We start from the raw sequence: 16,932 nt of genomic DNA on the forward strand, positions 1-16,932 counted from the left end.
TATTCCTTAAAACCATAATCCATTAATATCTTACATAAATTATGACAGATGTATAGATCATAAATAAGAAAGAAACTGGACATTATAATGTTTACTGTCATAATTCAGTTGTCAAAAGTGGAACTTCTTTACCAGATGATGCTACACATTGCATATGTTTGGTTTCTATTTGGTAGGTCCCAGCACACTTGGAAAGTCCTGCAAGGACTCAGCTACAGAAGGTTCAGCGACAGCAAGTAAAACCCTTCATGACCCTTGACCACCAGATTCTCAACCAAAGTTTTAAAAGGTCACATCCTCCCACGCCAAGCAGTGAACTTCTGGTGCAGCATGGACACCCGTCTCCCGAGAGTGACACTGGTCTCACTGGAAATCCACTCACCAAGTTGCTAACTCTTGGCAAAGAAGATGACAATACGGAATGGCATGTATGTCTAATGACTGATTTATGAAAATATATAGTTTTTTGGAAAAAAAAAACTTCAAGAAATTGAAGTCAATATTTTTATAGTAAACATTCTATATGCAAATTCATTAAACAAAAAGAATATCTTAACTTATTAATTTTTAATAATTAGTTATTTCCATAAGAATTGTTATGCATGAAATATAACAGTTCGTTTTTAAATTTTTATTTCAGTTTGTATCAATGTGAGTCAAAATAAGTTCTATTAGTAATTTATGTTAAGAAAATTTAGCTTGTATTGTACTGGTTTTCTGATAGCTTTAGTTAAAACATTTATCAACAGTTACATTTTCTGAAGTACCCATTAAGATGAAACAAGTAGAATTTAAATAATAGTAAAAATTTACTCTAGAAATGTTTATCAGAATGAGACTAATAGTCTTCTTGCACTTAATATTTTACCATATTGTATCTGAGTTTTTAATTACTGATTATTCATTCCTTTCTATTTTCAACAAATACTTGCTTTCCATTTACTAAGAGAAAATTTGAGGTGCTGAAGATATAAAATGAATGAGTGTTTAGCTTTGTGGAGTTTGTAATTATTGTGACTTGCTTGTAAATGGACCTTAAAAAAATCCTGAAAAATCAATAGAAGTGGGAAAGAACTTGAACTGGGAAAAAGACTTCCTTTAATATTGCAGTGTAGAAAACCTACATCCATAACTGAGTTTTCTATTCTTTTCTTTTCTCTTTTCCATTTGATTAGTTAGATGAAGCCGTGGTCCTATTTGCTTCTAGATTTAATCTCCCATTCTACATTCCTGGTGATTTTTACTGAATTCAGGTTACTGCTTTTAAGGAAAGTCTATAGTCTCCAGGTGCAAAAGAATAATACTCAATATCTAAGTATTTAAATTCCAAATGATAGAGGAAAATTTTCTTTTGCAAATTTTATGTTGATCTAGAAAAGAGAAAAGAGGAAGGATCTAGTAGATTGTTTAATAAAATATAAAGCAATCACAAAACATGCCTAGTTAAAATCCAAAACTGAATTTAAATCTCTACATGTATATTTACTTAAACTTTTCAGTAACAAATATATAAAGAATTTTCCAAAAAAAAATGTACAACTAGATTCTCTGTCCACTCTATGATGGTCATAAAAATATGTTAGATGAGAATCATCTGTTCATCTGTACAGTAAATATTAGAACTCACCCAATACAATTTGTCTCATAACCACCTTCTTTCAAAGTTTTCCCTTGTGTGGAAGTTTGATTTACAAAGGAAAAAACAAATTCCAAAAGGTATGCATATGCCTGTCAATTCTAGGCAAAACCCAGAAAATGATCAGAGTATGTATCTTATGAAATATGATGCTGTGATCGTAAGTACTCTGTGTTGTGAAATATGTTTTCTAAGAAATGAGAAAGGATGTATGTTAATTTTCTTAGTAAGCAGTTTTATTTCTTAGGAACACAGCTTTCCTTTTATTTTATAATAAGGTTGTACATTATAAGAGAAATTTACCTGATCTTAGAGGTCCTTTAGGTGGTGTCAGTCAAAAGGAGTTGCATGGCCGGGAAGGGTTGAAAGCTTCAATGTGTGCAATGGTCGAGGGACAACATGCACGCTGGCTTCAGATGAATATTTTCTAAATTTTTAACCGTTTTTCTTTAAACTGTGTATTAAAAGCTCTTCTGTCATTAATGTCCAGTTAATCATAGTTTTATTTCATCTGTTATAGTTTTAACATGTGTGGTTTTGAATTTAATTTATCATAGACACATTTTCACATACTGCCATCAATTCCAGTTTTGCTGTCTTTAGTAGCTAAGATACATCTTACTTTTTTGCCATTTCCTGATATTCTTTGATTAGTTCTAGGAGTCCTTGTTACAAAGCAGAAAGTGTGCATTCTTTAGAGTCAGACAGCATGAGGTTAAAACTACCACTTACCAGTTGTGGGGTCTCAATCCTTAACCTCTCTTACTAACATTTCTACAGCTTGAAGAGTTCTTTTGATACTTATTCTGGGTGGGTTGTAGGAAACTTCTGTGATCTTTTACTTTTATGATTACTTTAAATTGTTTTTTACTGAGGAATAATTGACATAATAACTGTATATATTTGAGGCATATAGCATGGTGATTTAATTTGCATATATTATGAAATGATTACCGCAATAAACTCAGTAAACATCCATCTTGTCATGTAGACACAATAAAAGAAAGAGGAGAAAAGAAGAAAAAAAATTTCCTCTTGAAAACTTCCCTGTATATCATATAACATTGTGAAATATAGTTGTTACATTGTAGTACATTATACCCCTAGTAGTTATTTATCCTATAATTTTAGTTTGTATCTTGCGACCACCTTTCTCCAATTCCATACCACATTCCCCCACCCCACTTCTGGTAGCTACAAGTCTGATATCTTTTTCTATGAGTTTTTTTGTTTTTGTTTTATAATCCATATATAAGTGAGATCACACACTATTTGTCTTTCTCTGTCTGACTGATTTCACTTGGCATAATGCCCTCAAGGTCTATTCATGTTGTTGCCAATGATAGGATTTCCTTGTTTTTTTCATGCTTAAATAGCATTCTTATTTATATATTTCACAGTTTCTTTAGCCATCCACTGACGGATGGACACAGGTTGCTTTCCTATCTTGGTTTTATAAATACTGTGAACATGGGGCTGCAGATATCTTTTCAAGGTATTGTTTTTATTAGCTTTGGGTATATTCCCAAGAGTGGAATTTTGGTATCATAAGGTAGTTCTATTTTTAATTTTTTTTGAGGATCCTGAATACTGTTTTCTAGAGTAGCTGTATCAATTTACAATCTCACCAATATCATAAAAGGGTAATCTTTTTTCCACATTCTTGCCAGCATTATTATATTTTTGTGATTGCTATTCTTACAGGTATAAGGTGATATCTCATTGTGGTTTGAATTTGCATTCCCCTAATAACTAATGATGTTAAGGATCTTGTCATGTACCTGTTGCCCTTTTGTTTATTTTCTTTGGAGAAATATGTATTCAGGTCCTTCTCTCATTTTTTCAATTGCATTTTTATTGTTGTTGTAGGATCTTTTCTATAGGTCTTGGTTATTAACTCCTTATCAGATGTATGGTTTGCAAACATTTTTTCCCCCTTGTCATAGATTGATCACTGGTGAATTATGCTTTTCATATGTGCCGAGTTTAATTTGCTAGTATCTTATTGAGATCTTTTGCATCTATATTCATCAGGGATATTGGCCTGTAGCTTTCTTTTTTAGTAACCTCATTTTCTGATTTTAGTATCAAGATAATGCTGGCCTCATAAAATCAGTTAGAGAGTGTTCCCTGCTCTTTGATTTTTTGGGAAGACTTTGAGAAGGATTGGTGTTAATTCTTCTTGAAATGTTTGGTAAAATTCACCAGTGAACCCATCTCACTGGGGGATTTTTTTGTTACTAATTTAATTCAGTCTCCACTAGTAATTGGTATATTCAGATTTTCTACTTCTTCTCGATTCAGTCTTAATAAGTTTTATGCTTCTAAGAATTTTTGCATTTCTTCTAGGTTTCACAGTTTTTTGAAAAACATAGTTGTTCTCTGTTGCCCTTTATGATCCTTTGAATTTGTTCAAATCTACCGTTTCCTTATTGATTCTCTGTGTGGATAATCTATCCATTGTTGAGAGTGGTAAAAAGTCTTCAAATATTATTGTTTATAATTACTATACTGTTTATTTTTCTCATTAGCTCTGTTAGCCATTGCTTTATATATTTATATGCTCTGATGTTGGGCTCATAAATTGTTATATCAGTTTGTTATATTGACCGCTTTACCTTTATATAATGGCTTTCCTTGTTTCTTTCTCTTTTTTTTTTTTTTCCATTTTTAGTTTTGTCTGTTTTGTCTGATGTAATCAATGTAAACTATTCCTACTTTCTTTTAGTTACCATTGTTTGAAATGTCTTTTTCCATCCCTTCACTCTCAATCTCTGTTTGTCCTTACAAAGTGAGTCTCCTAGAGACAGTGGTTGTTGAATCTTTTTTTTTTCATCCACTCATTCACACTATGTCTTTGAATTGGATAATTTAATCTGTTTATATTTAAAACAATTACTGATAGGCAAGGGTTTGTGTGTGCTTGTGCTCAGTCATGTCTGACTCTTTGTAACCTCATGGACTGTAGCCCACCAAGGTTCCTCTGTCCAAGGAATTTTCCAGGCAAGAATACTGGAGTGAATTGACATTTTCTACTCTGAGGGATCTTTCTGACCCAAGGATCAAACCTGTGTCTCTTGCATCTACTGCCTTGGCAGGCAGATGTTTTACCACTGAACCACCTAGGAAGCTGTAAGGGCTTACTACAACAAAATATTATTAGTTGCTTTCTGGCTGTTTGGTAGCTTCAACAATCTCTGTTCCTTATCCTGCTATCTTTTTGTTCTGTTTTGTTTTGTCTTTGGAATCAACATACTTTGACTTCTTTATCAAGTTCTTTTGTGTAATTAGTATAAGATTTTCCCTGTGTTTTCCATGTGCTCAGTTGTTTCAGTCTCTTGCAACAATCAACTGTAGTGCACCAGGTATGGGATTCTTCAGGCAAGATGCTGGAGTGTGTTGCCATGCCCTTCTCCAGGGGATCTTCCCAATTCAGACATTGAACCCCTGTCTCTTATGTCTTCTGCATTGGCAGATGGGTTCTTTACCTCTAGCACCACCTGCAGTGTTTTCCATGAGAATTACATAAAACTTGTTCATTGTCCAGTCTCTCAGGTGTGTCTGACTCTTTGCAACCCCATGGACTGCAGCACATCAGGCTTCCCTGTCCTTTACCATCTCCCATAGCTTGATCAAACTCATTTCCATTGAGTCATCCAACCAACTTGTCCTCTGTCATCCACTTCTCCTCCTGCCTTCAATCTTTCCCAGCATCAGGGTCTTTTCAAATGAGTCAGCTCTTCCCATTAGGTGGCCAAAGTATTGGAGCTTCAGTTTCAGCACCAGTCTTTCCAATGAATATTCAGGACTGATTTCCCATAGGATTGACTGTTTTGATCTCCTTGAAGTCCAAGGGACTCTCAAGAGTCTTCTCCAATACCACAGTTCAAAAACAAGAATCCTTTGGCTCTCAGCCTTCTTGATGGTCCAACCCTCACATCCATACATGACTACTGGAAAAAACATAGCTTTGACTAGATGGACTTCTGTTGGCAAAGTAATGTCTCTGCTTCTTAATATATTATCTAACTTTGTCATAACTTTTATTCCAAGGAGCAAGCACCTTTTAATTTCATGGCTGCAATCACCATCTGCGGTGATTTTGGACCTCAAGAAAATAAAGTCTGTCGCTGTTTCCATTGTTTCCCCATCTATTTGCCATAAAGTGATGGAACTGGATGCCATGATCTTCATTTTCTGAATGTTGAGTTTTAAGCCAACTTTTCCACTCTCCTCTTTCACTTTCATCAAGAGGCTTTTTAGTTCCTCTTCACTTTCTGCCATAACGGTGCTGTCATCTGCATATCTGAAGTTATTGATATTTCTCCCTGGAATCTTGATTCCTGTTTGTGCTTTGTGTGGGCATTTTGTGTGATGTACTCTGCATAGAAGTTAAATAAGCAGGGTGATAATATACAGCCTTGACATATTCCTTTCCCAATTTTGAACCAGTCCATTGTTCCATGTCCAGTTTTAACGGTTGCTTCTTGACAGGTTTCGCAGGAGGCAGGTAAGGTGGTCTGGTATTTCCATCTGTTTAAAAATTTTCCAGTTTGTTTGATCCACACAATCAAAGGCTTTAGCATAGTCAGTGAATCAGAAGTAGATGTTCTTCTGCAATTCTCTTGTTTTTCTATGATCCAAGAGATGTTGGCATTTTGATCGCTGGTCTTTTCTAAATCCAGCTTCTAACACCCTTTATTAAATTAATAGCAAGTAACTTCATAGAATTTGTATTCTTTGTACTTCTCAGTTATTGCTGTTACAATTTATATGTTTTATATCAGATTATTAATAATAGATTATTATATTTCTTAATTTTGTTTCAGTATTGACCATCTGGTGATGTCCATGTGTAGAGTCTTCTCTGGTGTTGTTCGAAGAGGGTGTTTGCTGTGACCAGTGCATTTTCTTGGCAAAACTCTGTTAGCCTTTGACCTGCCTGTTTTTGTACTCCAAGGCCAAAGTTGCCTGTTACTCCAGATATCTCAACTTCCTACTTTTGCATTCCAGTGCTCTATAATAAAAAAAGACATCATTTTTTTTTCCATGTAGGTTACTAAACTTCCTTAAAAGGATTATTCTGAAATCTTTATTGATTTATCAGACAGTTCACAGATCTCCATTTATTTAGACTTACTTATCCGAGTTTTATTAGTTTCCTTTGGTGGTATCATATTTACCTGACTTTTTGTGATCCTTAGTTCCTTGAGTTGATTTCTGTGCATCTGATTAATAGGGCTGCCCTTGCAGACTTTACAGGCTTGCTTTGTCAGTGACAGTTCTTCACCAGGCTGCTCAGTTTTGGTTTCTGGGTGAGTGTGCCACTAAAGTCTTTGTGCAGGTAATTCCTGTTATTATGATCTATTTGTGCCAGGCAACTGAGGACGTGGATTGGGGGTTGTGCCACCAGCTGAGAGCAGCTGGATAGGACTGCTAGTTTTGTTCCTTACACAGTGAGGATGTTGAATGGGCTCCACAGTTGCTTGAATTCTTTGATCAGGCTTACAACAAAGGTCCGTCTAGTCAAGGCTATGGTTTTTCCAGTGGTCATGTATGGATGTGAGAGTTGGACTATAAAGAAAGCTGAGCACCGAAGAATTGATGCTTTTGAATTGTGGCGTTGGAGAAGACTCTTGAGAGTCCCTTGGACTGCAAGGAGATCCAACCGGTCCATCCTAAAGGAGATCAGTCCTGGGTGTTCATTGGAAGGACAGATGTTGAAGCTGAAACTCCAGTACTTTGGTGACCTGATGTGAAGAACTGACTCATTTGAAAAGACCCTGATGCTGGGAAAGATTAAGGGCAGGAGAAGGGGATGACAGAGGATGAGATGGTTGGATGGCATCACCGACTCAATGGACATGGGTTTGGGTGGACTCCAGGAGTTGGTGATGGACAGAGAGGCCTGGCATTCTGCGGTTCATGGGGTCACAGAGTCAGAAATGACTGAGTGACTGAACTAAACTGAACTGAACTAGATAGTTGGGACTTAATGTAGCAGATATAACAGATGTGGCTATGAATTAGCTTCCCTCTCCTGGCAGAGAAACAGGCCAGGGCCCTGGACCTATGCATTTCACTGGGTGCTTGAATAAGGCCTGAGTATGCACTGAATTCCCTGGTTGGGTGAGGCCACTGATTTTGCTCTACAGGGGAAGTCACGGGTTGTGTTCTCTGTTCAAGTGCCACTGTATGTGGGGCTATTGAATGGGCCATGTATCTTCCCCTGTGCTCTTGTTAAGTTCCCTGGAAGGATAGGTTGAAGGCTGTATTCAATGATGAGCAAGACTATTAATTAGATTCCCCACCCAGACAGTAAGAGAGGCTGCTCTAAAACCAGTAAAGCTCTTCGTGATCTTAACTCAATCTGACCCACACCCAAGTTCCTTGGCTAAACAGTGCCACTGGCTTTGCTCTCCAGTTCTGTTTGCTTTTTGATCAGCTTGAGTGCGCCTGTGCTGTACAGCTTTCAGGTAATTTTGCTAGCCCTTCTGATTCAGTTGGAGTCAGAGGACACTATTCACAGTGGGTGAAACTATATTTCAGCCCCTATGCCTGGGAGGGAGGAGGTTGGGCCCCTCCAGGCTATTTTCAATTTTCCAAAGAGGTTGTTAGGTTAGAGAGAGACCAGGAACTACCCTCAGCCTTGGCTATGAATTAATCTTCTTGCCTGTGCCTGCAGGGGAAGATCCCATGACTGGTATTGGCTTTGCTCTTGGGTTGATCTGCTCTGCTTGTCCACCTGCCTCTTGGCTTGAGCACCACTGTACCACACAGCTTCCAGGAGTTGTCCCTAGCTCTTCTGGTCAGATGAGGCTGCCAGGGGCCTCTGACTCATCATCTTGCCTGGGTATGGGCAAATGGGCTCTACAACTGATAAAACTCCTTGAGGGTCTGAATCAGGCAAATCTGCACCCCCTCCAACCAATTATCTGGTCAGAGTGTACCCCTGATTTGGTTCTGCTGACAAGTGAAGCTGCTGGTTGGGATTGCTCCTCAGGCATTAAAGGACTATCTGCCAAGATCTGTGTTTTGGTGTTACAAGCCCTCCCTGCTTCTCTATTATAGTCAGATTCTCAGCGACTGGATCCCATAGATTCCTCTCAATTCCCATGGTAAGAAATCAAAGTAGGGGCTCCTACAAAGCAGCTCCACAATGTTGAAGGTGACTGATTGTCCTCGCTGGGTTCTCTTTTCCCACTGGAGCAACCAGGGGTCAGGGACTTCTGTGTATAATGTTGTACTGTCTTAGTGAAACCAATAGGTGTCATTTCCAGGACTCCAAAGAGTTCTGGCACCACAGTATTTTATGTCTCAATGCAAAGAGTCCAGCAAAAGTGAAGTGGTAGGTGAGAAGAGACTTACTAGAATAGGATGCTTTTGAGACTTACAAGTGGGTGAGTGAGAAATGCTGCACCTTGAGAACCTAGTGGGCTATAGTTTTATAACCAAAGGAAAAGTGGGGCATGGAAGACCTTCTTTGTCTTTCTTGAGTAGACATCTTGTTTCCATCATTAGTTCTTCCCTTACACAGGGCAGTGGACTTTATTTGTCCCTTCCTATATGGTTAGGGTGGGTCTGTCAGAGCACTTTGGAAAAATATTTTCAAGTCTTAGTACAATGAGGGTCTTTCATTTTGAAAAGTCACCTTCCCATAAATGACTGTTGTGTTCACAGAGCCTGTCTGGGGGGTCATTAACTTATTGAGCTTATCGGGAAGAATGTGGGTCTCATGCCACCATTGTTTTATTGTTTGGGGACATGACTCGTGTTTCTGCTGCATGGTTTTGTTGCTAAGCAAGCCTGCTTGGTTTTATGGTTAAGCAAACCTGCTTTCTCTAGTAATGCTTAATTTACAGGAGTTTTCCATCTTTTTCTACCTATATTCCCCTAGTGGGATTAGCTATTTAATCACCTATTTTGTCCCTTCATCCTGTCTCTATCATTAGGGGAGGGTCAATAGATCAACGTGCAGCTGCTTCTCTCACCTTCTAATGCAGGCTGCCTTGATCTCTGAGGTGCAGGGGGTATTTCAGCCTCACCTCCATGCTCTAGGATTCTCTTAGTGGTGTTTTCTTTCTGAATAGACATTAATTATTCTTCTCAGGAGGTGGATTGAATTCAGGAACTATCTGTGTTTCCATCTTAGTGACATCACTTAGTGATGTCACTTACATTTTAAAATTTTCTAACACAAGGGAAGTGTGAATGCTCAGGAGATGGTGGTTGTCAATTTTTGGTATTTCTTTCTTCTATGCTTATCCTCCTGTGACATCAGGGAACACATCATTAATTCAAATAAGACCCCGGAAATCAAAGCTACCACAGAATAAATCTGTGAGAGCATCCATAGATTCAGGATTTAGGAGTTGGAATTAAGAGTAATTTGATGATTAAAGGTAAGACAATCAAATATAAAGTCAAATAAGCATTTTATAGCCTGGGTCTTTACAGGATAAAATTCAAATTCGAACTCATGGGGATACAGGACTCTTTCATATTTAATCCTTGCCACCTGACCCAAACTTATCATTTCACATTTGGATGGAGCTCTGTTATTCAACTATATGGTCCATGTATGACTTTCACAGTGACCAGGTTCTCCCTCCTTACAACCTTTCTTTACCAACTACTCATTCAGTCTCCACTTATAATTCCAACTGACTCTTCAGAATTCATTTCAGGTTTCTTCTTTCCCTGGGGATACTCTATGTGGATTAGGTGCCTAATTCTCTGAGTTTTCATAGTACCAGCTATGTCATATGGATAAAAATTGCTCTTATCATAGCATCTTTATAGTACATGCTGAAAGTGAAAAGTGAAAGTGAAGTCACTCAGTCATGTCTGACTCTTTGTGACCCCATGGACTGTAGCCCTCCAGGCTCCTCCATCGATGGAATTTTCTAGGCAAGAGTACTGGAGTGGGCTGCCATTTATTATTCCTTGTCTTGTTTTTCTTATCCTCTATACTTTCTAAAAGCTCTAAGTTGAAGGGAAGAGAAAAAAAATGAAACAAATATACTATTATGTAGAAAGGACAATGGTATATGTAGGAGTGTAGAAGTACTGTTCTGATTTGGAGGTCTGTCAAATAGACTTAGACGAAAATGACTAGTGGGGCAATTTATCTAAGTAAGATTGTACGAGCAAAGAAACAGCATGAAGTGGGGAGAAGATGAGAGGCAAAATTGACAGAAGGTGACACCAGAGAACTGGGCAATAGACAAATCACAGAAAGGCTGGTACTCCATGTTAAGTAATTCCAAAGACTTGAAACGCTCAAATGTGGGGACTATGGCAACATAATCGGATTTGACTTTAATATCACTCTGTCAGCTAGTAGGAGAATAAGCCTGGGGTGAGAGAGGGACCAGTGAGGAGGTTATTTTCATAGCACAGTGAGAAATGAGGCCTTATATTCAGTTCAGTTCAGTTCAGTTCAGTCACTCAGTCTTGTCTGACTCTGCGACCCCATAGACTTCAGCATACCAAGCTTCCCTGTCCATCACCAACTCCGGGAGTTTACTCAAACTCTTGTCCATCCAATTATCTCATCCTCTGTCGTCCCCTTCTCCTTCTGCCCTCAATCTTTCCCAGCATCAAGGTCTTTTCAAATGAGTCAGTTCTTCACATCAGGTGGCCAAAGTATTGGAGTTTCAGCTTCAGCATCAGTCCTTCCAATGAATAGTCAGAACTGATTTCCTTTAGGATGGACTAGTTGGATTACCTTGCTGTCCAGCGGACTCTCAAGAGTCTTCTACAACAACACAGTTCAAAAGCATAAATTCTTTGGTGCTCAGCTTTCTTTATAGTCCAACTCTCACATCCATACATGATTACTGGAAAAACCATAGCTTTGACTAGATGGACCTTTGTTGGCAAAGTGATGTCTCTGCTTTTTAATATGCTGTCTAGGTTGGTCATAATTTTTCTTCCAAGGAGTAAGCGTCTTTTAATTTGATTGCTGCAGTCACCATCTGCTGTGTCTGCCAATTTGTGTCTGGCAAAGTAAAGTCAGCCACTGTTTCCACTGTTTCCCCATCTATTTGAAATGAAGTGATGGGACCAGACGCCATGATCTTAGTTTTCTGAATGTAGAGTTTTAAGCTAACTTTTTCACTCTCCTCTCTCTTTCATCAAGAGGCTCTTTAGTTCTTCTTTGATTTCTGCCATAAGTGTGGTATATCTCCATATCTGAGGTTATTGATATTTCTCCTGGCAATCTTGATTCCAGCTTGTGCTTCATCCAGTCCAGCATTTCTCATGATGTACTCTGCATATAAGTTAAATAAGCAAGGTAACAATATACAGCCTTGACATACTCTTTTCCTGATTTGGAACCAGTCTGTTGTTCCAAGTACGGTTCTAACTGTTGCTTTTTGACCCGCATACAGATTTCTCAGGAGGTCTTACATTAGAACATTTTAGAACTGTGTATCTGTGAGACCATCAAGCAGAAATGATAGTGAGAGCTAGATATACAAGTTTGCTTTGAGGAGGAATAATCTAGAGGGGGAAAGAGATTTAAGAGTCTTCAGCCTGTAAGTAGTACTTGAAAATTCGAATGAGAAAGAAAGTTCCTGGAGAACAGGAATACAATAAGAGTAGTAAACCAAGGCTGAGAATGAGGGGATCACCAACATTTAAGGAGTGGTGAGAGGAAAAGGGCTGTAAAGATAAACTAAAAGGATAGCTAGTGTGGTGCCACTGAAGGAGTTGATTTAAAGAGGGAAGAAATGACCCCACACTCAAATGTGGTGAAAAAAATAGGACTGATAAATGTCTACGGAATTGATCAGTCAAGTAGTCAAAGAAAATAGCAACAAAAGACATTTCAGTAAGATGGTGGGCAAGAGCCATTCTACTTTGAATTCAGAGTTAACAGAAGTGGAAAGATTGAACTTCTGGGATATTCATGATGATTGGGCAGAAAGATAATAGGGTAAAGGCATAGAGAGTCAAAAAATAAAAATTTTTTAGCTGATCAGTCATAGAGAGTCTGCTGCTGCTGCTGCTAAGTCGCTTCAGTCGTGTCCGACTCTATGCGACCCCAGAGACGGCAGCCCACCAGGTTCCTCCATCCCTGGAATTCTCCAGGCAAGAACACTGGAGTGGGTTGCCATTTCCTTCTCCAATGCATGAAAGTGGAAAGTGAAAGTGAAGTCTCTTAGTCATGTCCGACTCCTAGCGACCCCATGGACTGCAGCCTACCAGTCTCCTCCGTCCATGGGATTTTCCAGGCAAGAGTACTGGAGTGGGTTGCCATTGCCTTCTCCCCGTGGAGAGTCTAGATTGGACTAAATGGAATACTGCATTTGATGAGTAAGATAATGGAATTTAAGATTTGAGAAGTGTTTTTATATAGAGGATGACAGGAACCAGATATGGCCTATAGAATAGGTGAAGAGAAAGTTTAATTCAGGTTTATGATTTGAAGAGGGGGGAACTAAAGTATTCAACTACAATTATTGATTTTTTTTCATAGATTTCTGACAGATGTTGCAATAGATGTTTTTTCTTTTAGATACATATGTATTCATGGTCACTTGGTATTATTTTTCCTTCAATGTTTTATCTTGAGTTTTATATAGTCTAATATTAACATTGCTACTGTTGCTTCCCTTTGGTCATCTTTGTAGTACACCTTTGCACTTGAATTTCAGCTTTCCCTGTTGTTTTATTTTAAATTCGTCCCCAAAACATTAAAATACCTTTGAAAAAATTCAATTTGAATAATAATTTCTCCAGCAGTATGTTAACTTTTTGTTGTTTTAGTTGTTCAGTCCTTAAGTGGTCTCCAACTCTTTTCGACCCCATGAACTGCAGCATGCCAGGCTCCTCTGTCCTCCACTATCTCCCGGAGTTCACTAAAATCCATGTCCATTGATCAGTGATGCTATCTAACTGCCTCATCCTCTGCCGCTCCCTTTTCCTTTTGCCTTCAGTCTTTCTCATCATCAGGGTCTTTTCCAATGACTAGCTCTTTGCATCAGGTGGCCAAAGTATTGGATCTTCAGCTTCAGCATCAGTCCTTTCAATGAATATTCAGGGTTGATTATCTTTAATTTTGACTGGTTTGATCTCTTTGCAGTCCAGGGGACTCTTGAGTCTTTTCCAGCTCTTAAAATTTGAAAGCATCAATTCTTCAGTGTTTCACCTTCTTTATCGTCCAACTCTTGCATTTGTACATGACTACTAGAAAAACCATAGCTTTGACTATCACTTTGTCAGCAATGTGATATCTTTGCTTTTTAATATGCTGTCTAGGTTTGTCATAGCTTTCCTTCCAAGGAACAAGTGTCTTTTAATTTCATAGCTGCAATCACTAACAGTGGTTTTGGAACCCTCCCCAAAATAGAATCTGTCACTGTTTCCACTTTTCCCCCATCAATTTGCCATGAAGTGATGTGTCCTGATGCAATGATCTTAGCTTTGCTGAATGTTGAGTTGTAAGCCAGCTTTTTCACTCTCCTCTTTCACCCTCATCAAGAGACTCTTTAGTTCCTCTTCACTTCTTGCCATTAAGTGGTATCATCTGCATATCTGAGATTGTTGATAATTCTCCCAGCAATCTTGATTCCAGCTTATGATTCATCCAGCCTGGCATTTTGCATATAAGTTAAATAAGCAGGGTGACGATATACAGCCTTGTTGTACTCCTTTTTCAATTTTGAACCCGTCAGTTCTTCCATGTCTGGTTCTAACTGCTGCTTCTTGACCTGTTTATAGATGTCTCACTTTCTCAGGAGACAGGTAAGGTGGTCTGGTACTTCCATCTCTTTAAGAATTTCCCACAATTTGTTATGATCCACACAGTCAAAAGCTTTAGTGTAGTCAATAAAGGAAAAGTAGATGTTTCTCAGAAACTCCCTTGCTTTCTCCATGATCCAATGAATGGTGGCCATTTGATCTCTGGCTCCTCTGCCTCTTCAAAACCCAACTTGTACATCTGGAAGTTCTTGGTTCATGTACTGTTGAAGCCTAACTTAAAGAATTTTGAGCATAACTTTGCTAGCATGTGAAATGAGTGCAATTGTCTGGTAGTTTGAGCATTTTTTTTGACATTGGCCTTCTTTGGAACTGGAATGAAAACTGACATTTTCTAGTCTTATGACCATTGCTGAGTTTTCCAAATTTGCTGACACATTGAGTGTCAGCATCATCTTTTAGCTTTGTTCATAATAATGCTTCCTAAGGCCCACTTTACTTACACTCCAGGATGTCTGGCTTTAGGTGAATGACCACAGCATCATGGTCATCTGGGTAATTAAGGTCTTTCTTTTGTACAGTTCTTCTGTGTATTCTTGCCACCTCTTCTTAATATCTTCAGCTTCTGTTAGATCCTTACCATTTCTGCTCTTTATTGAATGAAATGTTTATCCTTGAAATATCCTTAAATGAAATGTTTCCTTGATATCTCCAAGTTTCTTAAAGAATTTCTAGTCTTTCCCCTTCTATTGTTTTCATCTATTTCTTTGCATTGTTCTTTAAGAAAGCCTTCTTATCTCTCCTTGCTATTTTCTGGAATTAATTCACTTGAGCATATCTTTCCCTTTCTCCCTTGCTTTTTTGCTTCTTTTCTTTCCTCAGTTATTTGTAATCCTCCTAAGACAACCATTTTTCCTTCTTGCATTCTTTTTCTTTTGGTTACTTTTGGTCACTGCTTTTGTACAATGTTACAAACTTCTGTCCATAGTTCTTCAGGCACTCTTTCTACCAGATCAAATCCCTTGAATCTGTCACTTCCATTGTATAATCATAAAGGAAATTATTTAGGTCATACCTGAATGGCCTAGTGGTTTTCCCTACTTTCTTCAATTTAAGCCTGAATTTTGCATTAAAAAGTTCATTATCTGAACCATAGTCAGCTCTATGTTTTGCTTTTGCTGACTTTCTTATAGAGCTTCTGCATGTTTGGCTGCAAATTTCACAAGCAATCTAATTTTGGTATTGACTATCTGTGATGTTGGAAAAGGGTATTTGCTATGACAAGCATGTTCTCTTGACAAAACTCTGTTAGCTTTTGCCCTGCTGCATTTTGTACTCCAAGTCCAAATTTGCCTGTTATTCCTGGTATCTCTCAACTTCCTACTGTTGCATTCCAATCCCCTATGATGAAAATGACATCTTTTTTCGGTCTTAGTTCTAGAAGGTGTTGTAGGGCTTCATAGAACTGGTCAACTTCAGCTTCTTTGGCATCAATGATTGAGGCATAGACTTGGATTACTGTGATACTGAATGGTTTGCCTTGGAAAGAAACCAAGATCACTCTGTTGTTTTTGAGGTTGCCCAAAGTACTACATTTTGGGCTTTTTTGTTGTCTATGAGGACTACTCCATCGCTTCTAAGGGATTCTTGCCCATGATAGTAGATGTAATGATCATCTGAATCAAATTTGCCCATTCCCATTGGCTCAGATGGTAAAGCATCTGTCTACAATGCGGGAGACCCGGGTTCAAGCCCTGGATTGGGAAGATCCCTTGGAGAAGGAAATGGCGATCCACTCCAGTACTATTGCCTGGAAAATCCCATGGACAGAGGAGCCTGGAAGGCTACAGTCTATGGGATCGCAAAGAGTCAGTCATGACTGAGCGACTTCCCTTCATCCACTTTAGTTCACCAGTTCCTGGATGTTGATGTTCACTCTTGCCATCTCCTACTTGACTATATCAAGTTTACTTTGATTCATGGGCCTAGCATGCCAAGTTCTTATGCAATATTGTTCTTTACAGCATCAGACTTCACTTTCATCAACAGACACATCCACAACTGAGCATTGTTACTGCTTAATAGAGGTGTTATTGCCCTCTGCTCTTCCCCAGTACTTTATTGGATGCATTCCTACCTGGGGGGCTCATCTTCTCATATCTTTTCGCCTTTTCATGCTGTCATTTACATTCTTATAGTTATTTTACCATTAGTGTTTAATTGTTATCTTTTTTCACATTTTTATTTACTATGCTTTCTGTTTCCTTATTTGCAATCTTTTTTTCTATCCTCCATTGGCTAAGGTTTTCTTTTTTTGTTACACCTAACTTAAGACACATAGTTATATTTTTTCTTTATCTGTATCACTGTTTAGCAATATCTGTGTTATATCTATAAGTAAACAGCTCCCTGAGTTTTATCTCATCTCCTTCTTCTTCTCACCTATTGTCCTGAATTGATATTTTTAGAATAAATTTATATATTCAAATATTAATATATATACAAATACACACATTTTTCTTATTTAGATCAAAAACATTTTAGTTACTTGGGCTTCCCAGGTGGCTCAGTCATAAAGGATCTGT

General features: G+C 38.2%; 1 protein-coding gene across 1 annotated transcript in view; it reads left to right on the forward strand.

Annotated features, from left to right (window-relative positions):
- The first annotated feature begins 248 nt into the window (after window positions 1-248).
- TFEC (transcription factor EC) overlaps window positions 249-16,932 on the forward strand; it is a 65,997-nt gene continuing 49,313 nt past the window's right edge. Inside the window, exon 1 of the mRNA XM_052639096.1 lies at window positions 249-428. Coding sequence (XP_052495056.1) covers window positions 249-428 — 180 coding nt within the window. The remainder of the gene's footprint in view (window positions 429-16,932) is intronic.

Source organism: Budorcas taxicolor, chromosome 4 (assembly GCF_023091745.1).
Source record: "Budorcas taxicolor isolate Tak-1 chromosome 4, Takin1.1, whole genome shotgun sequence".
In the NCBI taxonomy this organism is placed as follows: Eukaryota; Metazoa; Chordata; class Mammalia; order Artiodactyla; family Bovidae; genus Budorcas; species Budorcas taxicolor.